Source organism: Cynoglossus semilaevis, chromosome 20 (assembly GCF_000523025.1).
Source record: "Cynoglossus semilaevis isolate Cse_v1.0 chromosome 20, Cse_v1.0, whole genome shotgun sequence".
Classification (NCBI taxonomy): Eukaryota; Metazoa; Chordata; class Actinopteri; order Pleuronectiformes; family Cynoglossidae; genus Cynoglossus; species Cynoglossus semilaevis.
In genome coordinates, this window is record NC_024326.1 from 9,053,176 (window position 1) to 9,077,892 (window position 24,717).

General features: G+C 41.0%; 1 protein-coding gene across 1 annotated transcript in view; it reads right to left on the bottom strand.

Moving 5' to 3' along the window:
* LOC103396408 (calcium/calmodulin-dependent 3',5'-cyclic nucleotide phosphodiesterase 1C) overlaps positions 1 to 24,717 on the bottom strand; it is a 41,381-nt gene that overhangs the window by 4,804 nt on the left and 11,860 nt on the right. The window contains exons 3-13 of the mRNA XM_017042361.2: positions 13,109 to 13,222; positions 12,174 to 12,356; positions 10,657 to 10,723; positions 9,335 to 9,451; positions 8,724 to 8,864; positions 6,698 to 6,798; positions 5,894 to 6,022; positions 5,602 to 5,703; positions 3,354 to 3,474; positions 2,461 to 2,542; positions 1,696 to 1,816 (exon numbers count right to left, since the gene is read on the bottom strand). Coding sequence (XP_016897850.1) covers positions 1,696 to 1,816; positions 2,461 to 2,542; positions 3,354 to 3,474; positions 5,602 to 5,703; positions 5,894 to 6,022; positions 6,698 to 6,798; positions 8,724 to 8,864; positions 9,335 to 9,451; positions 10,657 to 10,723; positions 12,174 to 12,356; positions 13,109 to 13,222 — 1,278 coding nt within the window. The remainder of the gene's footprint in view (positions 1 to 1,695; positions 1,817 to 2,460; positions 2,543 to 3,353; positions 3,475 to 5,601; positions 5,704 to 5,893; positions 6,023 to 6,697; positions 6,799 to 8,723; positions 8,865 to 9,334; positions 9,452 to 10,656; positions 10,724 to 12,173; positions 12,357 to 13,108; positions 13,223 to 24,717) is intronic.

Consider the following 24,717-nt stretch of genomic DNA (forward strand, 5'->3'; position numbering starts at 1 on the left):
TACAGCCAATGAAAAACCAAAGTAATAAATCAAATATAACATTAATTAGGATTGTCAAAGGCACGGGACAAACGTAGGGTGTTAGAGGAAAAATAAATCTGTCTCCATATTAGGAACAACACTGCAACTAAATAAGGACTCCATATTACTATTGCGAACCCTCAGACTGGACTGAGAAACCTTTGGTCCAGTCAGTGTAGTCGCTTTAACAATCACCTGATCACAACATGACACAGATCAACACCCGACAAAGCAAAAAAAATTAGAAATCTTCAGTCTTGGAACTTTTTGACCTCCCCAGGTATCAGTAATAAGGACAGAGTGTGGTGAGTCATGAATGTCATTGATTTTACTTCCAAAAAATGAATCCAATTAAGGACATTAAAAGCTCTGTCATCTGTAGACAAGCTCAGACCAAGAAACACAAGCTCACGGATTAGAAGACGCAGGAAATGAAAGGAAGACGGACGGGTAGATAATCAGGAGTGGACGTGGGGATTAGGCACAGACACAGATAACTGACAGTCGCTGCGGAGAAAAAGCAGCCAGGTGTGTTTGTAGACAAGGAGCAGCAGCAGCAGCAGCAGCAGCAGCAGCAGCAGCAGCAGCAGCAGCAGCAGCAGCAGCAGCAGCAGCAGCACTAACTGAGATTTCCACTCTGTTAGCTTCCTCCGCAGCAGCGATGCTAATGACCGGCTCATATTGACATGCAGGTGCAGCAGAAGAATCATGGGCCGACTCTGCGAACACTTCTTTATTGGACGATCATCAGATCTAACAAGGTGTCAACAATTTTGACAACTGACGGAGACACAAAGGGTTTCAGTCTGAAGAACAAGAACCCTGTTGGTCTAAATATTTATGAACATGAATCTATTGACATTATTTTAGTGAACAACTCTACAACTGGACAACTGAAAAGACAAAATGACAGAAAATAGATACATTCATAATTTTCCACAATTTAATAATAATTTATTGGTTCCATAAGGTAGCAGTTAGCTGGCTGCTAAGAGCAGAGTCCTGGGTTCGATTCCCAGAGGAACCAGATGCTAGATAATGATAATCCTCCTTCTGTAAGTCACTTTGGATAAAAGCATCCGCCAAATGTATATGTAAATAATTTCATAATAATAATCAATTAAAATTAATACAATTAATGAACTATTCATTCATTAATATCAATTCATAATTCGCAATAAGTAATTATATAATCTAAATTCTATGTCCAAAGATCACTCTGCCATCAGAAGTACTACAGTACTACTACTACAGTACACACACTGATCAAGCCTCTGTTTGCTGCAGCTCTGAAGCCCATTCTCAATCTTGACTGATATTTTTTTTTTCAAATATCAATTTCAAGGTGGGTGGCTCTGCCTGATGAGAGGTGGAGACATTTACACGCACGGAAATTGATTAGTCATTGGAGACTCATTTCAGCATGTCCATTTGATATGCTGTTGTCGCAGAGAAGCTGTCGGGCTTTAATCGCGTCACTGAGCGTGTACTTTCTCAGAGGAAGTATCCGCGGTGCAAGGCTGTAGAACGGTACATTTTTTGCATCCCTGATTAAACAGGCTGCAGACTGACTGATTAGAATTCACCCAGATTTACATAGAGTGACTCACTTTTCCTCCATTGCTGGGAGTCTTGCTGGTAAATAATGTCATGTGAGGACGTGCTGCGGCTCACCTGGAGCGTCGGAAGCCGGTGAAGCCGGAGTGGGAGGCCTCGTCGATGAGCGGCGTGACGATGCGTTCCATCATGTCAGTCAGCACAGTGAAGGTGGGAACCACGATGAAGTCGATGAAACCTGGCGACAGAGATATTAGTCAGTCCAGAACAGAATGTCGTTACAAATGTACGATACTCTGTCAGGAATAAAATACATTCAGGGAACCTGCTGTGACACCTGCTGTGTTTGAGAGGATGAGGAAGTAGAAATAGTCAACAATTGTCATCAAGTATGGGCAGTTTATAAAAAACGTTCACACACATACATATGTACACATAAATATAGACATTTAAACACATAAAAAATATATATGTACAAATACCGTATTTTCCTGGCTATAAATCGGTCTGGAGTATCAAGTCGCACTAGTGCCCTCTAGTGGCTACCTATAAATCGGTCTGGAGTATCAAGTCAGTGTGAAATCAATAAATGTAAATTTTCAGTGGAGTAGCAGATACTGGTACACAAGCCTAGAGTGCCCTCTAGCGGCTGTCAGTGTGAAAATAACAATATATAATTTTAATATAAAACCTAGAAAAAGGATGAAAAAAAGTGCGACAAAAATACGGTAGATAATTGTTCCAGTTCACTTAAACACATTAAACTCGTACAAATGAACTATGGTCGTGTTTTATATCCATCCTAAGGAAACGTTGAGAGAAGACACATGTTTACACAGCCACTGTGGAGGTATCTGAGGACCAGGAGAGACATCCACTCACCGATCTGAGATTGAGCCACCATTGTTGACTTTCGGTCACAGAGCGGTGAGAATGGGAGGCCCAGCTCGGACTCTTTGTCCCCCTGGAAAAGAAAAATCAAGAATCTCATTTTATAGGTTTTGAAAGAAAGAAAAAACACACAAAGCTTTCAGGCGGTGTATCTAGAAGAAATAAAACCACACACTCTGTGTGGATACACACACACACAATCAGCACACACCACATGCCCACGGTTCTGTGAAAATGGCTCGGCTTTGTCTCCTTCTTTTCTCAAGTGCTCGTGGGCCACAAAGGTGTTTCATTTTCTCTTGTGATTTGTCAGAAACAGATGAGATGTGGAACTGGGAGGCAATGTTCTTGAGAGAAGCCATTTATCTGCAATTCACATCCCAGGAGACGGAGATCTCGTGAAAGCAGCCACAATAACAATAGTGATAATGAGGACTGTGTGGATTAATAATGGAAGAGATAAAAGCCAGTCAAATGTCTGGCCCGGCCCGACACCATCACACAGGACTGTTTAGACTTAAACGCTCCGTCTCATCTAAGACTCAATGTTTAACAATTCCGTCCTTCCTGACACTTGTCATCGCGGTGCTTTTGAAAAGAGCAGATTGTCTGCAATTATCCCTGATTAAACATGAGTGCACATTTATCAAATATTGAATTGTATGAAGGGGTGAATGTGGTTGGAGCGTCGTCTACAGACACAAGTCTAATGTTTTCCAACCTCTCAGCTTTTTAGTAGCTTTCAATCTTTGTGACCCACACAGGCTGCCACTTGGGAGGCAACATGAAGTATGTGGTTCATCTGGGGGTCGAACCCAGGACCATCTGCACTACTAAAAACAAAAGACTATGACTATGACTATGTATGGTGTGGATTCACTCACTTGTCTGAAAAACTCCTCCAGTAAGGAGGTGGTCCAGCGATGGTGCAGGTCCCAGCTTTTGGCCGGATGGCTGATGTCTGCTGTGTGGAGCAGCAGGGACAGGGCTTTGGGCTTGTCGATGCTAATGAGGGAAATAGGAAAAAAAAAACAACAACATCAATCCATCTGTTCAGTGTTTTTCTTTTCTTTTTTTTACAAATACCTGGTAACATCACTAGTACAAAAACCTTAATCAGCTTTTAAGTTATTACTGAACTGTCATGTACTGTAGACCAGTGACCTGCGTCTAACAAAGGGCTAATGATATGACACCAACACAGCCCCCTCTCCTGGTCTTTCCATCGATGTTTTGTCCGATATTGATCTGGAAATAAAACAACAGAAATTTGCCACAAGGCCATGAAAAAATGGCATTTGACAGAAAGGAAGGAGAAAGAAAATTGTCCAGGACCTGAGAGCCCCCTGGTGATGAAAACAAGGAAAAAAAGTGTCACAGCTGTAAATGTGTCTGCAACAATCTGTCAGTAGAAATGGACACAGAAGGATGTTCAGTCCATGGTGTCATCATCTGTCTGTACAGGTGCAAAAATGATGAATCCACACATACTGTATATACATGTGTGTAAATACATACTGTATATATAGCATATTTCTGGTATTAAGTCATAATATATAAGTCACATCAGTGCATATGATTTATAGTCCGAGCTCAAGCCTCATCCCTACTTTATCAGCCTATTATTCTGTTTTAAAAACGTAAAACTTGACGTAAAACATGTAAATTTGACTCAAGCTTTCTTAAATTCAGACACTGACCTCCAAATATTAGATCAGGTGACGTGTTTGTGTGAAAACAGACGCACACCTTTAACCAGTGGACAAGGTTAAACAGAGGTGAGGGGCTTGAATTTCCTCCTCCTCCGTCTCTGGTAGAGAGGAAACAGTCCACACGAAGCAGATCTGGCACAGACCGGTTTAAATGACTTCACATTAGAGTCTATTCAGCATTAGAGCTTCCGGCAGAGTGCAATCTCCCAGTAATGTCTGTGTTTATGTATCTGGGTTTGTGTGTGTGTGTGAGTACTGAGGTACTGTAATACTCAGGTCAGTGAGGGTTGTATTGTATTTGTTTTTTGCATAAATACTTAGAGTCCAGTCTTGGAGCCGGTAATCATATTTATCTGAATGGAATTTAAAGGTCACCAAACACAAGGCTCTGGTCACGATCACACTCCGTGTTCATCAGGAAACACACAGCTTTCATTGTTTGTTTCTATTTTGCAAGTACTTTTTTACCTTCTCCTGGACATCAGACTCTAAAACTGACCACCACTCACCTAACTCTCAAACAGCAGGTCCTTCAAAAACAATTCTGTGTCTCAAACGTCACATTTGAGGACAATTTCTGAATGTATCACTGTTCTACGAGTTCACAGAGAAGGGTTCCATCAAAGAAATGTTTTTTTTTAAATGAAAGGGAATAATAGTTTTTTTTTTTAATTGAAAGGGAATAATAATATAAAAAATACAAAAAAATACATTGGAAGACATGGTAGCCCCTGTCCATAAGTCTGAAGTACTGCAGTACTGAGTCCCATTGTCAAGTCTGAAGTACTGCAGTACTGAGTCCATGTCTAAGAATTTTAATGAGACTAAGTAGTTTATTTAGGCTAAAGTTAAGTGAATGTGAATATTTTTGACTATTCTTTTTACCATTTTTTGCAAATATTTTGCAGCCCAGTCCAGCAGAGCTTCAATACAATTTACTGCAGTAAGAAATACTTGTGTCAACAGTATGTCTACAGGTACATGTTTTTATAGATTCCATGGCCAATGACTCAGTGTGTATTGTACAGTACTTAAGTGTAACGTTGCTTTGCACACAAAAAACCCAAAACCAAAAATTGACTGGCAGATTTTTGCAGTGTACAGTGAGGAGTGTGTTATTTTGACACACTGAGGATTTAATGTCCACTTCCCTGAAAGAAAACCCCCGCCTCATTCACCCCACATTGTCTGTGCTTGACCAGAATTCTGATTTCCTGAGTGAATTACAGCAGGATGAGTTCCAAATACGAAGCATAAATATTTATCAGGCCTCTTTAGCACACTCTTCAGGGCAGGGTTAATTGGGTTGTAAACAGTGGGTGGTTTTGTAAACAGCAGCTGATTGCAGGGTTAATGGAGGTTTGAATTGCTGGTTCGGGGGCAGTGAGCACAATGGGCAGTAAGAGAAACGACGACTCACCCCTCAGGTTGTTGTAGGAAGTTCTTCATGGCCTTCACTTGCTGGAAATGGCAGGACATGTCTGTGGCCAGAACCATCTCCACCACCAGAGCTCGCAGCTCCCTGGTCCAAAAAAAAAGAAATAAAAGAAATGTATGACTCGAAATGTCCTGTCAAAACTACAGCTATAAAAATTGTCCTGGAGAAAATCTCCAAACTGTCTCCTTAGATATCGATTAGATACAACTTCCTGTCACTCAGCTCTATCAGCTGTGTGCTGTCTGCCCCCTGCTGGGGTGTCTGGCTCTCTGACCTCCAGTCATCCTTGGACAGGTTGTAGAGGATGTTCATCTCGTCGTCATCCTGCAGCAGACGGTAGGCTGCGCTCACGTGGTGGCTCTCCAACACTGAGCGGTCGTTGTATAGGATGGCTGTGTCTGACCTGCCAGTCCAACACAGAGTCAAGTATTCAACCGGTAGACAGTTAAAAACACACAGAATAACTCTTTAACTCGCAGTACATCACGAAAACAGCCACAGGACGACAGGTTTATCAACAGCATTGCTTTGGCTTTTAATGTCTCTGTTGCCATTTTATTGGGTGAATTTATGCTGCGTGTGGTATAAGTGTTAACGACAGTCATATTTTCTCCTTTTTTCTTTCTTGTTTGCGTCATCAACGTTCTCTCCACTTTTGAATTGTTCTATTGTATTAGTCATTAAAAAAAATCTGATAAATGTTCTGTCACTCGTGGGTGTTTAGAGAAATGCTCATATATAAATATATATATATGTGTATAAACAAAAATGATCTTTTCATTAGTTTAAATTCATGAAAGTGAAAGGAAAAGCATTAGGACAAACAGCAGTGAGAATCCACAGGAGTCCTTAATTTAATCAGCTTTTTAAAATACATTGGATTTTATCTGTGGGTGTGTGGAATAAAAATGACTAAATGGAGATAATAAACATGAGAGTTAATTTGGACTTTGGTCAGGCTCCAGCGTTATTACTGCTCCGCAGGCCATCTCAGTGTGAGCAGAACGCCCCCTGCTGTAAATGAAAACATTGATCGGCTGAGTCAGTGCCATGAATTTTTGATTTTATGATCCATTACCTTGTCTGAATGTGGAAGTTGTTTGTGGTCCCTGTGTGCTCATAGTCGTGCACTGCTGCCGCAAAGATCATGGCAAAGATCTCCAGCTCAGTCAACCAGTGCTGGAAGCAGAGGAGAAGGAAGAGAGGGAAGACAGGGAGGTAAGGGAGGAAGGAAGGGGACGGAGGTAAGTGAGTAAAAAAGAGGGGAGATTATGATAAGCATGAGCATATCAAGGAGCGCATGAAGGCAGAGCGATGCAAAGAGGAGGCAATGAGATGGAAAAGGGAAAGACATTGATGGGAAAGGAAGAAGGGAAGGTAATGATGAAGAGAGCGCAGAATGGACAGAAATTACAGCAGAGAAATGAGAAGCCAGTCAATGGAAAAAAAATGAAAAATGCAGGAAATGGTACGTCGTTGCATCAAGATCGGGAGGCGAAAAAAATATATAATGGATACGGAGGGAAAAATACAGTTGGTGGAATAAGTTGCCATCACGGATGAAGGGAAACAAATGAGAAGAGACGTGTGGAGTGAGGAGGGAAAGGTCAGAAACGCAAAAAGGAAACTTTAGATAAGACAGGCTCTGTTGAGAATCACATTAAGGCTATTACTGAACGCTTTACATTTCCTCCCTCTGAGACAGCCCCAGTTTGTCAGTGCCACCACGTATACATCTAAACATCAATATTTAAGGTTTAAAAGAGCTTATTCTGTCCAAAGGTGATACTACAGACATAACAGTGTGTCTTCTCATTTATTGAAGGGTCATTTTATGACTGAAGAGCAAGTTTTTAAACCTACTGTAGGTGGCTTTATATCATTATAAGTGACAGATTAATAGACTATAATAGAGACCATAACACTTTAAATATTAATAATAATAATAATGATAAATATTATTATTATTATAGTCATATAGTTGCTATTATAGTCTATTCATATATTATCAAAAATGATAATAACAACAGTAGTTATTATTGATCATATTAATTATGCTGTTGTTATTATTATTATTATTATTATATTATTATTATTATTATATGACTAACAATAAAAATGTCTACCTGTGTTTCACCTCTACAGCTGAGATTTTCCCTCTAAGGAGTGAATGTTGTGAGTGCTCTCACGTACACAGAACGGGGATTTAGCCCGGTCAATACTGGTGACTAATCAACAGCAGGAGGTGGTGGACTCATTAAGAACGTAGTGATGGGAGCAAGATGGCCAATCCATCCCTGGGTATATTTCCTCACGGGCCTTTTTTTATGAATGACCTGTTGATTGTTGACTTAATGGAGTCTGGAGGCCTCGCGAAAAATGATGTATGTTTTTCTGCGGCCCTCCCAGGAGCCCGCGTTTCCAGCAGTAATGTGGTTTACGGCGCCGCCCAGAGAAACACAACGTGTCGACAGCTGTCGCGGCCGCCTTATTAAGGTGATTAAATAAAAACAATGGAGACCGGGGGTGGACTGTGAATTGAGTATTTGAACTCAGCGAGAGTTTGTATTTTGATATAAATGCAGAATAATGAATGACTCCAGAGGGAGGGAGTGCATTACAGGTCAGCTGATTTGACAAGTGAAAACAAGAACAGCATGATATATGGAGACACGGTGTAATGTAGTGGCAACAGGATTAGCATTACTTAGTATATTCAGAGAGCGATGATGCCATTTGTAACACTTTTCTAAATATATTTCTGTTTAAGAATCTGTATCAGGGACCTGCTTAAAAACAGTGTATTTAATGGATGGCTTATTTAATTATCCATTGAAGAAAAATTCACATTTAATGAAGCCACACGTCAAGCACTTCTCTCACATAGTGGTTTTCAAAGTGGGGGCTGAAGACCTCTGGGGGGGCCCTCAGAAAATGGAGGAAGATCATTTCACGCCTAACACTTAAACTGCTGTAGTTGTCAGATTCCGAAGTTTCCGATTGCTAGCGTATAACTACGTTTGCTGAGCTGTTTTGGGGGGGCCTTGGCATGGCAGGCCATCCACTGTTACCGTGGGTGACCTGGTGCGGTCATGTGTACTCACCACCATCCCAGTCTTCAGGAGCAGGTAATGCACAGTCTGTGTGACATCAGCAGCGTGCATCAGGTTGTGGTAGGGGTTTTTATGTTTGCTGTATCCAACTTCCAGGGCCTCCACAAACGACACCACTGCAGAGATGGGGATCTGGCGGCAGACAGGAAGCCGTGAGTTAGACGAAGCACCGGCGACAACTTTTTATGAGTAGCGTGCAGAAGAAAATGAGGAGCATATGCAGTGGGAATACAATCACAGACTATCTGGAGGCTCAATCTGAAGTTCTGCAATCACTGGTGGTGAGTAATTGAGGCCACGGCACCTACTACAATTACTGGTTCCTGTCTGCATCATCGCCCGTGTCATTTATTGTCTGATGACGGTGCTTAAAACACAGAGTTCCTCCACCATAAAACGCTGTGGAAAATGAGCGGCAGCAGCATCAGATGTGATTACGTTTGTCTAATCCTCCCTGGTATGGTGCTCAACAATAAAATCTCCCCCATGTGTAAAACGACAGAGTGAGTTTTGCCTGTAATCGTTATTACATGTCCCTCCATTATTAATGACATGAACAGAGGTACGGCGGGCCACAGTAGGTCACGTCCATGTGATGTTACCTTGAAGCGGCTAATGAGGTCATATCTTGTGAGTAACTCGTAGAATATGAATTTAAGTGCGTGCTCCCCGCTGGCCTCATTAAGAGCAAAGACGTCAAATGACCACTTGTCAACATTCTGTATGATAAAGAGAGAGAGAGAGAGAGAGAGAGATTATGTAATAACAAGCTTCTGCTGAGAGAACAGTTCATTTTAAATGAAAAAAAAAACAAAACAAACTTGCATACATTTAGAATCTACTTATAAACATTTTGACTGTTACTGTAATAATGTCATTGACTTGAACTACTCAGTGGAGCTTTGTTCAACTAGGCTATAGCTTGAAGTAAAATATTGTGCTTTATTTTTATGCATGTGGAAGGTGTTTTCTAAGTTCAACAAACTGCACACATGTACATGAAGTTAGAAATGGTTGTTTACCACCTAAAATAACTTGAAAGGATAACTCCCCTGGATGTTAATTTAATAGTAAAAAGAGTCAAGACCAGACCAAATATTTCAGGCCTCAGGTCAAAGGTCAAAAAACAGTGATGTTCCACTGCACCCAGGAGCAGTTACCTCCTGGTCCTGCATGTCACCTGTAGCCAAGTTCTACATGTACTGTACACTAAATGCAGATACTATGTTAGGAAGGCTCAATATAGGAATGTCACAGACGCACATGCATTCATTAAAACAATACCCTCCCCTTCTCCTCCCCCTGCCTCCCCTTCCACCCAGGGTATTTACCATAAGGAGGCTATGAGTGCACTTGACACCAGTGTAACTGGTCTAATCTTAAATGGCTCTTTTTCTGGTCTTGACTTGGAGCGGTCCCAAGTGCCTTACAGAACAATCGAGTCAGACCGCTCCAAGTGCCTTACAGAACAATCGAGTCACCCATCCTCACCCGACTCCCACAGTCATACAGCGCATCTATTTGTGCTCTCCCTCTGTCACACATCTTTAATCCCATTCATATGCTGCCAGCACACCTGCCAGGAGCAACTTGGTGTTAAATGACTTGGCAAAAGCTGCTGGCATGTAGACCAGTGGAGCCTGGCATCAAACACCTGACCTTTTTATTGCCTAATAATAGTTTCTATAACCTTCACTGTGATGGATTAGTATTCCCAGTTTTGACCTGTGGTAAACAATGAAGGACACTTCGATAAGCTCCAACACTTCATGTCATAAACACAAAATCCTCATCACTGCCAACCCCCCGCCCTGCCCCCCGTTTGTAACTTAAAAGAACTCAGGACTGGCAGCTTGATTTCAGCACGTTCGCTCACGCAGTTGATGGGGCTCTTCTGTTTGGCTGTATGTCTGCATGTTATTACCTTAAGCACAGATATGACAGATGGGGGATAGCTGAGTCCCACCATATTGGAGGTGCGCCGGTACATCCTGTTAGGAGAAGATAAAAACATCAGACGGAGCGCACCGCTGAGTGTAAATACCACAGGTTACTGCTTCGCCCCAATCCACGACGTCCCACTAAGACTTCGTCTTCACCTTCAGATCAACTCGAATCAGCATGGAACCCTGTTCGTAAAGGTTACGTTGAAACACAAAATATGTTTTGAAAAATGAATTTTAAGCTTTAATACCAATAATAATAATATTTATTATTATTGGTATTATTATTATTATATGAATAATAATACCAATAGTTCAGCATAACAATATAACATATATCCAGTTATACAATATAACTATATAATATTATATACTAACTATAAATATTATGTTATATTATATTATATTATATTATATTATATTATATTATATTATATTATATTATATTATATTATATTATATTATATTATATTATATTATATTATATTTACCAAAGTATTCTAATGTCGTTTACTGCTCTTGTCTATTTTGTGTTTATGGTAAAGCCATGTATAAAATACCAAGACGGTGCACCTGCCTGTTGAGATGCTGGGTCATTAAAGCCTGCTGCATGCAGAGTGCTGCGTGCTATCCTTGGTGATGAACACAACAGGGAACCAGCTTTCATTTTTAGCTCATCAGAAAGACGTGAAGTGACAGAGTGGCTGATAGTGTGTGTTTGAGAAGGGATACTTGTGTTAGGAGAAGATATTTAACACTGACATATGAAGACATGATTCTTAGATTCTCTTTGACACGTTTTTTCATTATATCTTAGTCAGGTATTAAACTGTCACAGTTTATTTGATCAGGTTTTTAAAACCTTCAAATGTGAATGATTTTAAATTGGGTAGTTATTAAAGCTTCTCTGTAGATTTTAAAATAACTTTATGTGATTTGTTTTCTTTTCTATAACATACAGTGTCAAAGTTTTCCAGTAGTGATTTTAACATAGTTCAATTCAACTCTGAATAGAAGAAATATCTATAATTATCTCAGTGGATTCTTTGTTTTCAAAGTCTTCAAAAGGGGGTTCTCAACCCCTACGGGGTCCACGATAGTCCTGCAAGGGGTCATGAAATGTTCGCTTGTTTATACTTTTTCACATTTTTATTTTTTCCCCGCATTTAAGAATAAAAATGTGTATTACTTGAATAGCTTTGTAGGAAATGTAAATTATTTTACTGATTGAAATATCAATAAGATCAATTCCGCCTGCAGCAAATTCACCACAACTGACAAGATGAGTAAAATGTGTGTTATTTAGATACAGGTCCAATCTAAAGGTGTTAATAGATTTGCTGTTAACCAAGAGTTCAACACTACTTTGCTTTGTCTGGCCAATAATTGGGGAAGGAAACCTGAGGTGATAAGGGACAGGCTGTAAATAACTATGGATTCTGCCTCCATCCCTGTGGATAATTGTTATCGAATTCTTCTGCATCACGTCCAAAGTTACCTCTCAACAAATATTCCCGCTTGCACCGCGTGGACGATGCTGCGGAAGCGCGGTTTCTCCTCATTGCGCCGCAACATCAAGCCCATCTGTCGCGTGAAGGTGGAGGCCAGCCAGTCCCGCACCTCTGAGGGGACCGACTCTGACTGGATGTCACTGAGCTCATCCTCTGTGTCGAGCAGGCGTCTGCAAACGAGGGAGTAGAAAGTCAGGGAGGGAGGAAGAGGGACGGAAGGAGGGATTAAAAACACAGGATGGAGCAGAGAAACACAATGAGTGAAGAGAGCAGAGGCCCAGAGGAATATCTATCAATTACTGCAAGTCTGTACTTTCACATTGGATCATGGTCCAATCCCAGCACTGACCTTTAAATAAGATGACCTCTGACTTAAGGTCAAAACACCACCCGGATCTTTTAAACAACACGATGAAGAATTCAAATCCAACCATCGTGCCACACTGTTTGGTCACCACGCTGTCATTTAATGCCAGATTTGACGACAGAGATATGACTTCATAAACACGGTGCTACATACAGCTGACGTCGACCGTCCTGAGTGGTCGCGCTGTCACTGGCTCTAATCTCACTGGATCTAAAGGACAAGAGGCTTATGTCATTCCATAAGCCTGTTCTTAGCTCAGAATCTGGAGTTTGTCCGCAAGCGTAAACTGATCTGCAGTGACAACATCAAACCTAAGTCATTCCAATTTAATCACGGTCTGGTTCTGAATGACATTTTTCAAAAACAAACAAAACAAGTGAGTGGAGGAGGAAGTCGATAAAGTCTCCGACCCAGGGCGACATAAGTGTGAAACTCGGTGTAACCAAGCAGACTAAATGGTTGAAGGAACCAGATGAATCGCAGTCGTGCTGTTGTTTTCAGTGAATGAAACCTATTTGTACATGTTTTCCACGGCCTGGAGCCGTTGTTTCTTACCTCGTCTCCTCGATGTAAACAGATTCCAGCACCGACGCGGCGTACTCAAGGTTTTTCTTGAGGTCAGCGAGGGAGGCTTCTCCTCTCTCCAGCTGCTTCACCAGACATCTTAATCTGAAACAGAGATTCAACAGACCTTTAACAGGCGGCTGCGCTGCCCTGCCATGTTGACATAATAAAATAACTGCCACAGATAATCAATTAATCTGTCATGTACTATTTTCCTCCTACGTGTCTGTATGTGCGGCAGGGTAGAGTTTGTTTTTCCTCGCTCTGTGTAAATAAATAAATAAGAAATCATTAAATATTGACGATGCAGCCCAGAGGTACAGTGACCAGCCGTACCAGCAGAAAACCAGGAAATGGAGGAAAAAAAAAAGATTTTTTTTTTGGTGGTTAGTATTTGCACTTAAATATACCTATAATGTGTCATTATTAGAGATACTGCACTCATCGGTACCATCAAGAACAGACCAAACCAGTGAACGTGCTGGTCTTGTTTGTCACTCTCTGCGTTTAAACACGCTCTGTAACACTGACAGGTTTAACGGCACCGTCACATCAAGGAGAACCCTGAAAACAAACATCTCCTGGTCTGAAAAATTGATTGACGTTTCACGGCGTTCTCTACCAGCCCTCAAGCCACTGTGGCTTCAAACAGCCCGACGTGTCAGCCACAGCTTTAATTAACGGCATTAATAATAGCAGCATTACAGCCACTGTGCATGTGTCAATCTCCTGGAAGCAGGTATTGTGCACGTTGAACACGTCTAATTGAGGCCCTCATTACCGTTATTAGTTGCTCTGACACATTTCCACTCTGAGCAGTGGAAACCTGTGCCGACGGCTCTAAACGTCAGCTGTTCTTTTTTACACGGACATTTTAAATGGATTTCATCGGTTGGTGGCTTTTCACTACTTTGATATTTAAATTTGATCACTTTTCTGTCAATCAAGCCTCACTGTAGTCGGGTGGCTGCTTTTAACCACCACCATAAAGAATGATGTGTAAATAAAGCTAAAGTTCTAATGTCTTGACATTATTATTGACCTGTTAAACAGAATGGAACTGAACTGAGTGTATTTTTGGATTATTTCGATTCTATTCAAACCTTTATTTACAAATATTCCCTTGTGTTTTTTCTTATGTTTTTTTGGTTTCAAATTCAGTTCAAGTCATATCAGAAGACCAGCCACAATAATAACAATAATAACAATAATAACAACCAACTCAGCCACTTAACAACAGTGTGTGGCAGCGGACCACCTGCTGCTGTGATCCAGGTCGTGTGCCCACGGAGACGATGCTGTTGTTGAATTATTAAGCTAAGGCGGTTTTCAAGGTCTTCCGTCGATGGAGTTCCCTGACAATAGTTCAAATGTCCATGTAATGACACTGCACCACGGTGACTCATACATAACATTTTCATTAAACTGCAGGGGGGAAAAATTAAAGGCACAGTCGTACACTTTCATCCGGTTGCGAGACTTGCAATTATATTAAAATAAAATGCCCAACACGACATTTTACTTTTTCATTTCCTTCCTTCCAAACTGCCACAGGTCATAGTTTTCCACTTTCACACTGAAAGTGCGTCTAATGAAATGCCCTGTAGCTGCTTCTGTTTCTGTTTACACCAGATTGGTTTTCTTCTTTTTTTTTAACTTGCATCCTCACCTTTTAGGTTAAACACAAACAATTCAACTGCTTTGATTATAATTAGCACAAGGGCTGTACATGGGAGTGACGGTAAGTGCTGATGCCCTACAATGAGAAGGTCAGTGGTGAGAACACCTGATACTCCTGTTGTGTGGAGTCTGCACCTGTCTGTAATGTGTGCAGGGACTTATACTTTTTTTTTTTTCATATAGAAAAACCATGACATGACCATGTGCCTAATGACTCCAGTGATTTCCTTCATTGACAAATACGTCATGGTTGACATCATGATTTGTTGCCTCAGAGTTTAACCTGAGGCAGACATCTTTGTCGTTTGTCCTTCAGTCAGGTGATTTCAAAGGCAGCGTGAGCGCTACGCTAACCAAAATAACTGAACCGTCGGCGCGAACGCACTCGTATACTATGACACCAGCTGCTCCACATGCTGATGCCTCTCTTGCTTATAGCCGAGCTATTTTAGGAGTCAAAGGCAGTTAATGGAAGAATACCAAGCTGTGACTCTAGAGTCACGGCACATGTGATTCGGCTGGCACTAATAATAGTTATTAAGAACAGCTGTGTTCTACCTCCTTCCACAGAGCCACTTGTCAGACTGTATTTCACCGCACGCTGTTGATTTTTTTTCTCTGCTGGCCGTTTGGCTTTGACTTCACTTCTCGTGGTGCAATGTTTCAGTCATGACGTACGCTACCGTCGGCAGACGCTGCACTTTGTAGAAGAGTGAGGACAAACTCCACTACATGGACTCATGTCATGGTTTTGGTAAATATATTTACACCTCTGAAGTGCAGACATAATGCTAAGGTTTAAGTTGACGACGAGGACAGGGTTTAATATTTGGACAAAATCTAAAAAAATGCATTTTAATATGAGTGGGTGATTATAATAATCCCGAAGCCTGCATTAGATAAGTCGGCTCTGAGGATCCGCTTTAGTCATAAGCTACGGCTGAAAATCATTTGGAGAAAAAATATTTGACAAACACTGCAGTGCAACTATCAGAATAAGTCATAGATCTGGGTTATAGCAGCAGCAGCAGCAGCAGACCTGGACAGAAGTGAAGTTGAATTTGCAAATGGAAGCTATCAACAGACAAACAGTATGATGAGCGTTAACAGAGTCGTCAAGATAGAGTTTTTTTTATCTTTTGTTCAGAGCTGAGTGTATTTCTGCTATAAATACAACAAATAAAAAAAGTCTGCACTTTTATTGCTCTTCACCCTGTGATAAGAATATATAATAATTCAGTGTTTCTGAATTCACAGACTTTTTTTTTTCTAATTTTCTAACCTGAGATGAGAAGTGACATACACTGACAGTCAGGGTCAGGCCCACAGGAAATCCTGGGCTGAGAGCCAATGGAAATGTTCTGTTAAGAATGAAGATAAAGCTGGCAGGGAAGCAGCTACTGGTGAACACCTGCTACTGCAGTGAAGCAGTCTTTTATTTTTTTTCTGGACTTCAAATAGTTTTTACATGGCTTCCCTTGGATTACCTGTATAAACTGGTGATATAAAATCATTGATGGGAAGAAAGAGGAGAAAAAACTCTGTCAACCCAAATATTTGTCCACAGTGCACATATCATGACAACACTGCAGGAACCTCCTCTGTGGTCTTCATCTTTTCTGCAGCATCTCTCCTCAGCGTGTGTGTCTAAACCATCTCCACCTCCCTTTGAACTCTCTCCAAACAGGTGAACCTTAGCTAGTCTTCTGATCTCATCATTTCAAATGAAAATCTTAGCATCTCTCCAAACCACTGTCCACTGATGCTGATGTTTTACAACCAGGTATTTTAACACAGAAGAAAAGAGGTTCAGCCTCCACGTGATGAGACTCTGCTTCACAACTAAAACCATTTTTAGGGCACACATTGCATTATTGGGTTTTCATTATTGGTGGAAAAACCGGTAACGGTTCTTACAGATATTACATAATATAAAAATATAAACGGTTAAATTTGGCCCTTCAGTACCTGCTCACATTAATATAAACGGTCAGCCAATACTGTCGGATATCCCTACTAAAAACTCATAGACAATTTGGCCCTTCAGTACCTGCTCACATCTGTATCTCAAACTCCTTCATCTATGCGATGTGAAAGCCCGTCTGAAAAATTAGGTTTTGGTTTGAGACTTGATATAGATGAGTGAGCAGCAGTTCTGGATGTGAGGGCCCAGGTTGTTGATGGTCTTGTAGGTGAGAAGCAGAATCATTTAAAAGACACAAAATCTAATGTGGAGTCCATGGAGGACAGTGGACGCAGGACAGGAGTTTTGAACTCGCTGCTGTTTGTAGACTTGTTTATTCAGGACTCCAAACAGCAGTGAGTCAAGGTGGAGTGTGACCCGTGTGTGAATGAGGGAGGCAGCACTGTTGGGTGAGAGCGAGGGACAGAGGCGGAGGATGTTGGAGAGGTAGAAGGAAGCTGACAGAGTGACATTATTGATGTAATGAAAGAGTGCTGTCGAGGATGACCGGCACCTTGGATCTGAACTAGAAAACAGCCTTGGTGTTTGATAAGAGTTGGAGCTGGTGGTAATTTTGTGCTTTTATTTTGTCATTTTCTGTGGTAATGGGTGCGAAAGATTTTAGACCAAAGATGAAATTCAATTTATACTTAATTGATTAACTGTCAAATCCACTGGGGTAATTTTTAACCCCAGAGGACAAAAGGTGAAAGGCGTCTGGGAGGGCATTACAAGGATTAAGGAAGTACTAAAAAAAAAAAAATAGACTGCTGTGTGTGCCACTGAATAAAAATCCCTTCTTTGATTCAAATGTACAGCAATATATCAAATTCAACCTCAGGATTCTTATCAATCCAGACAACATGGTGTGAAACCCAGTCCGTTGAAGCTGCAGAGGAGACAAGTCGCTGCCCTGAGCAGCACCTCATCTTTGATGTCTGCCTCCAAGTCCTACTCTGTGGCGTCTGCTGTGTGACAAGTCAATATTTCACTGAGAGCTGGGGTCAGCTGTCAGAGCCGGACTTGGAGGGATGGTGATATAATTGCGCAGGATGGAGCTTCAATCCACAAAAGGCGGTTTGAGATAAATGGAACTACAAACCCGTTGGATTTGTTTCAATAGCAGAAAAAACTGATTTCACTTCTTTGTCCAAGATCATTTTTAAAAATGTATTCACAGGCTGCATGTGTTGTGAGCACAGACACAACAGTAACAAACAGCAGAGCTAAGCAGTGCTAGTGCAGGAGCATGGGAAAGAAATAAGCCCCCAGCTGCCCACCACTATAGCTGAAGATGAAATATTTATTTGTTTGTGGTAGGGGTCAACAGGAAGCACAAAGGAGATTAAACACAAATTCAGGTTGAGAGCATTTCCCTCCCCTGTTCCTAATACATCCAATCTTAGCCTGGGCTGACCTGCACGGAGAGGAATGGGGCGAGGGAATGAAAGCACAGAAATTACTTAGTGCCAAACCCGAGGTCCCCTAAGTGTTCAACCTCTTAAAAGCTGTTCTGACGGCCACATGTAAACACGAAAAAAAAAAAAAAAAAAGACACCACAGCCACGGCCTCCTCCACTACTGAACAGTGGAGCTGTCACTCAATTTCAAAAGGAAATGTCTTTGAGCAGCCTTTGGGAGAAGAAATGTGGACTGTATTCCTTCAAACTTACGCCATCATAAAAACAGGTCTGGTTTAAGGGGCTGCTGCAACACTAAGAGTCTATTTTGCACACAGTGGAAAGCAAGGAGGGGGGGGAGTAAATGGGGCTCATTGAACAGAAATGAGAATCCTGCCAGGATGCAAAAATTGCCCACCGCCTGTGTTCCAATGACATTTTAGCCTAGATTGTGTGTAATCAATGGCCTGGGGTCAATGTAATCACTGAGGGAGATTAGCATGCTTTCAGGAAATACACGCACATGGTTTTTGGCTGATAAGTGGAACAAGGCCTGGAAAAACACGATGACTCAGTTAAGCCGTGCTGCCGCGTGTTTTCGTCCTCAACCGTGATTGGTGTCTGCAGCGGGGTTGTCGGTAAAACACACAAGTCAGGGGACGTTCTGACAAGACTGATAGCGGGAGAGCGGGAGGTGTGGTGTGATCTGAGGACGACGGCAACTCACTGCTCGGCTCAGAGCAAAAAAACATGACGTTTGTCTTTGTTATTATTGTTACTGTGGTCTTTATGCCTGTAATAGTGATAATAGTGATAACGACAGTGAATACAAATGATATTAATTTCATAATATATAAATATAAGTGTCAAATGATTTAAATGTCTATTCAGATTAATCAAAAGCAGCTGTAGATTAATTATGATTAGTTAGTATCCCTAAATATGACTAGACTAGAGCTATTTTTTTTCCCACAATTTATTTTTAATTGTGAATATTCCAAATGATGGAATTATTACTGTGCCTCTTGATGGTGGAGTCTCAAATTAGAGTTGTCTTAACAGGAAACCAAATGTGGAAACAAAGAACGATATAAACATCAGTATAACAAAAGTTACACCCGGTTAAAAACATCATCCTGTTTTTGTGTTGCTATAAAAAGTGGGATGTTTGCTGAAACTGTTGATAAATACAGATGTTAACGATACACCCACGCTGAGCTCCGGTGGCCATTCAGCTTTGCATGAAAACGGCTGCAGCGGGATCAGGCGGCTGCTGATGGCTCTAATTAAAATCACAAACACCAATTCAGTGCAAGTGAGCACTCTCTCTCTCTCTCTCTCTGTCTCTCTCTGTCTCTCTCGGCCCACAATATTGGTAACCGCCTTCAAAAGTTCCAGTGAGGGTTCCAAACAAAGCCTCTCATGTGGGAAGTCTCTAATGACAGACGTGACAAGGGAGGCGGGGGACAAAAAAAAAACCTTAAAAAGATCAGCGGTTGGCTGAATGGAGCCCACTGATGTTGGAGATGTCAATCAAACACGAACGCACCGTCAACAAGAACAGAATAAGAATCAGTGGAATCCAGCAGCTGCTGCTGATCTGGGAGACAGAAGCTCAGTTTAGGATCTTTAAACCAGAATTCTGCTCTTCACCATAACAGTGAACAGTCGATGGTCACCACTTGACAATAAAGTCAAAGACCTGTGAATTCACACTGCATGTGGAGCTCCAGCAACAGGGCAACAACTGGGACCTAGGGACGTTTGCTGTTGCTGACTACTGTACATTTAACTTAAATTACATTATTATTAAAGTGAAATGTGAAAAAACAATAAACAAGTAAATATGTGTTCGAGTTGTGTTGCAATATTTAAAATAAAAAATAATAATTTTCAAACTGAAAATACTGCTGTTGAAATGAAGAGTGAATTTACAGTCAACTTGTTTCAAAAAGTATTATTGATGTTAAATTATTATTTAATATCAGTAACCTTAATTATTAAAGAACTGGTGAAACTGAGCTCCAATGACAGATGTGTTCTTTCTGTTGTTAATATTGTTTTTATTGCACGCAGTCCTTAACAAAAAAGCCTGATGCATTCTCTGGGGAAATAAAACAAATGCATTTTAACAGTACACACACACACACACACATAGGACAAGAACAGGACGCAGTGGTGTGCTGTACCTGTGTGCTCATGTCCATAAGTGTGTGTGTTTGGTCTGTAATGTAACAGCATGAACTCATTTTGGTTTGACAGGGTTATATATAGCAACTACAGCTGGAAACACCCTCTGCAGCACAACACATGCATGGCCCACAGCCAGAAGGAAGCTCAGGGAGCTGAGTAATCACAGTAACAGTCTGCTGGTGGAAGTGAGAGGACGCACTTAAGACAGTGGACCTTTAATACCCCGTCAATGAAAACAACAACCTATCTCATGTACTACTACTAATATATATATATATATATAATTTTAAATAGGACCACAAGGTGGCATAATAGCATATTAGCATGTTAGCCTGTACAGGCTGACCATCATCATGCTCATAATTAAGGACAAAGACTTGAGTCACTTGGGTCATCAAACCCAAAAATGCAGCCACAGCCTATTAATACTGCCACTCTGAGTATTACTGCATGTCATTAATTAGAGGAGCAGGAGAAAAGGCAGTGGAAAACCAGGGAGAGGAGGTCAAAGAGAACGAAACGTACTAATGGTGAGACCGAGACTTTGGTTAAAACAAAGATGTGAATACAGGATCCCATAATTAGGTGTTTAATGGCCTCGCTAATGACTGGACTCTGGTGGGCCTTTTGTTCAAGGCTTCAAATGACAGCAAGGAGGGGAGACTGGAGGAAGATGTTAGGGAAGAGGAGAAAAGAGTTCAGAAGACACGCTGGAACTGCACGGACTTAGTGCACTCACTCAATAATTTGTTTCTACATGGATGTAGAGAATTTTAACCGTGGTATTCTTTGTAATGTTTCCCATGCAAAGTCAGCAGAGTGAAGCAGTTCAATCACAGCCTCGGTCACACCGCGGCTCCCTCTAATCCAGGCTGCTGGGACGCAGCACACAGTTGAATATTTGCAATTACAGGAAGGCTGCGTGGAGCTGCAGTCCAGTGGCCTGAGATTTACAGGGAATAATTGGTCTGACTGAGGATCTCTACGTCTCCTGTCATGCCTCTAACAATGCACAAAATGATTAACATATATATATTTGCATATAACCCCCTCTCGTATGCCCCTCGTCCTTGGACCATACAGTATATGTTACCATAACATGAATGATGATCTGTACTGGGATTATCAAGTGGTAAAATTCACTGTACTCAGTGAAGTAAAAAAAAGTCTGACTTGTTTTCTGTACATAAATTCTCTCTCTCTCTCTCTCTCTCTCTATATATATATATATATATACACTACATGCATCAGAGTAGGAATATAATCCTTAACATGATGTAATCTGAGATTAAAATATGCATTGGTGTGGACTACAGTGACAAAAAAAAAAATAGCAAGTTCGACAGGTTAGCAAAAAGAAAATTCACCTTCCCAGCAAGTTTGACAGGTTAGCAAAAAGAAAATTCACCTCAGTTTGATCTTTAAACCTGAGGATGTCTCATGGCACATGAAGCTGGAATATCTGGTCTAACCTTTGAGAAGATTTGATGTGACAGGCTCCTAAGATAATTTAGGGCTGAATTCCTAAAATAGTATTATTTGTTTACATTTTTTAAGTTGCCGTACTGTACTTTTTTTTGTCATTTCATTCTAAATCTTTGGATTTCAGTTTGTCTAAGACGTGATGGTACGGCACAAGCACGGGCCCGTGTCATTGGACCAACATCAAGGTCACTGATTGGGTTCTGATGAACTATTGTCTCTGCAGACAGCATTATCGACAGCCTCAGCGCTTTAGGGATAGGACTCCATTTTGTCTGATGACAAGCTCATCGTGTGTTGAAGACCAGAGGAGGGAGTATTTTGTCACAGAGCCTGGGATTTCTCCTGTCCTAATAATCACTCCGTGTCTTTCCTCGTTGAATATTTGACAAGATAAAACATCTGACTTTGGACTGTCCTTCAGTCCAACCTGAAAAACCTGGATAATGTGTGTGTGTGTGTGTAAAGGTGGTTAAGGAATACGATTTGACATCACCTTTAGGTGTATTTGATGTCACAATAACTTAATCCCACACTCAAACATGGGATGGCAACTGTGGAAGGAACGCTAAAGCACACGGTCGCCCGAACGCAGCCAGGAACCAGCCATTTCAATCATAATATCTGTTTGAGTCTGAGCCAGAACATAATGGCAGATGATGCATTATACTGTGAGAGCTTTTTAGAGATTATTACAGCGCTAATCCAGTAATAGCCAACTATCCCTGGTGTAGCCTGGTGTGTGACAACACAACAGAAAGCAAATCCGTGTCCTAAATACTGTGTCCTATCCTTTTACACCTAATTACGCAGACCGTGTTGTCAGAAAACACATATGGAGAAATTAATCACATTTACATAACAATGAAGAAACAAAGGAGGACGGAAAGCGAGACGGGGACGTAATGTGGCACATGTCACTGTCCTTGTCCTTGTCACACGCTAACACAAACCCACAAGCACATGGATAAATCAATAAAAGCTCCAAAGTGTTGTGGTGGTGAGTGAGGTCATCCCTGGTGTGTCCTTCAACCCCTGGACCAACAAGGACGCCAGAGTGCACTTTAGTTGGCAATGGATCTCTTCACCAGAGAGAGCGAGAGAGAGAGAGAGGGAGAGAGAGAGAGGGAGAGGGAAAATACCAAATTCCACAACAACAACACTATAAAGACACTTCAGCCTATCAACACTCAGTCCCTGGTAAATCAAATCAGATTTCTCTTCAGCCTATCAACACTCAGTACAGTCCCTGGTAAATCAAATCAGATTTCTATAAACCACGAAGAGTGACATAATGTGCTCAGAATTTTTATCTGCACTCTTAAAAAAAAACAACAACCGCTGCTCCCTAAAAATGAAAGGATTCTGAGTCATGCTAATTTATGAGCTGTCCACACTACTTTCCTAAAAATACACAGCATCCAGCTACTTTGTCAGTCGTCTCTCAGGCCAGGAGACTGCAAATTAACCCATTAATAATTGAGCAGTTGAATAATTCAAACGGATTGAGAAAAAAAAAATCGCTGATTGATTTTCTTTGCCTAATTTTACAGTGTTTTCAGTTGAAGCGCTCCTTTTTTTAGGCAAAGCACACTGAATTAATAACAGTGTTGGGCTCTGTAACAGCTGACGGACTCATATGAACTTCCATGGATCGATCGTGGGCCTCCTGTTCTGTTCACAATTCAATTCTGACGGGTACATCATAACAAAAGCATAATGAAAATAAAAAATAAAAATCGAATGGTTTTAGGATGATAATCACATCTGGATTTGGGTTTGCATTATTTAAAACAAAAATTGGTTTTAAAAGAAAAGTGAAACCTCCTAACAGGATTTTGACTTAAATTACTGGTCTGTCTAAAAGTGACACTTTTTCACTTTCAGTTGTGTGATGATGGTAGCTGATGAGCAGCTCAGTCAGTGGAGTCAGGTTGAGTCATCACCTGATATGCAAATATGATCTTTCCTGAGTGATTTCACCGAGGCCTGAGTAATTTTCTTTGTGAATGCCACTACATGGTTATTCAAATTCGGTGGTAATGTGAAAGTTTTTCGTGACATTAAGTTTCTCACTTCAGTATCTGTCGCTCAACAAGTATACTCTATGGTAGTAGACAACATGGGTAACAGCGCCACCTATGTGCTATATATTTGACTGTTAGAGTGATTAGTTGTACATTTCTATTTATGGCTCTGAAACGAACTGCTGACCGTTTACAGTCTCTGCCTTTGTCAGACATGGGCTGTGATTGGCTCCCCTTTTGACCCTTAATTAGATTGAGTCGTTTACGATGAATAGATGGATGGATGGATCTACCCTACTGTCAATTAGAGCTTCTAACTGGAGGTGCAATTACAGCTCGCTGTTGTATGTAGATGATGTGGCTCTTATTTTCTGGAACATGAGATCACCTCGGGATCATCTGTAATTGGACGGTGCTGCAGAACGGAGACTTGTTACAGTCAGTGAATGGAGGTTGATGCGTGTTGTTTTGTTGTTGTTGTTGTTGTTGTTTGATTCTGAGGCGCTGACTTTTTTATGACCAGAATGAAAAGCCTCTGCCTAAACTATGGTTATCATTACTGCATGTAAAATACTTTTTTTCTATTCTTAAAATAAACATCCATGCAGATGATAATTTTCTCCTTTTATCTTTTAAGGATAAAAAAGATTGCAGCTTTGTGAATGTTTAAAATACTGACTCCACTGTGTTAATGTGTGTCTGCCAAAGGCAGGCTGACATCAACAACGATCCCGGTGATCTAACAGATGATGTAATCGCTTTGGCAAACCCAGCCGTCTCCATGAATCTGACTGAAACAGTGAGCCGCCGCTCCAACAGTTTATTGTACTGAAAGGATGTTTAGTCGGACATGTC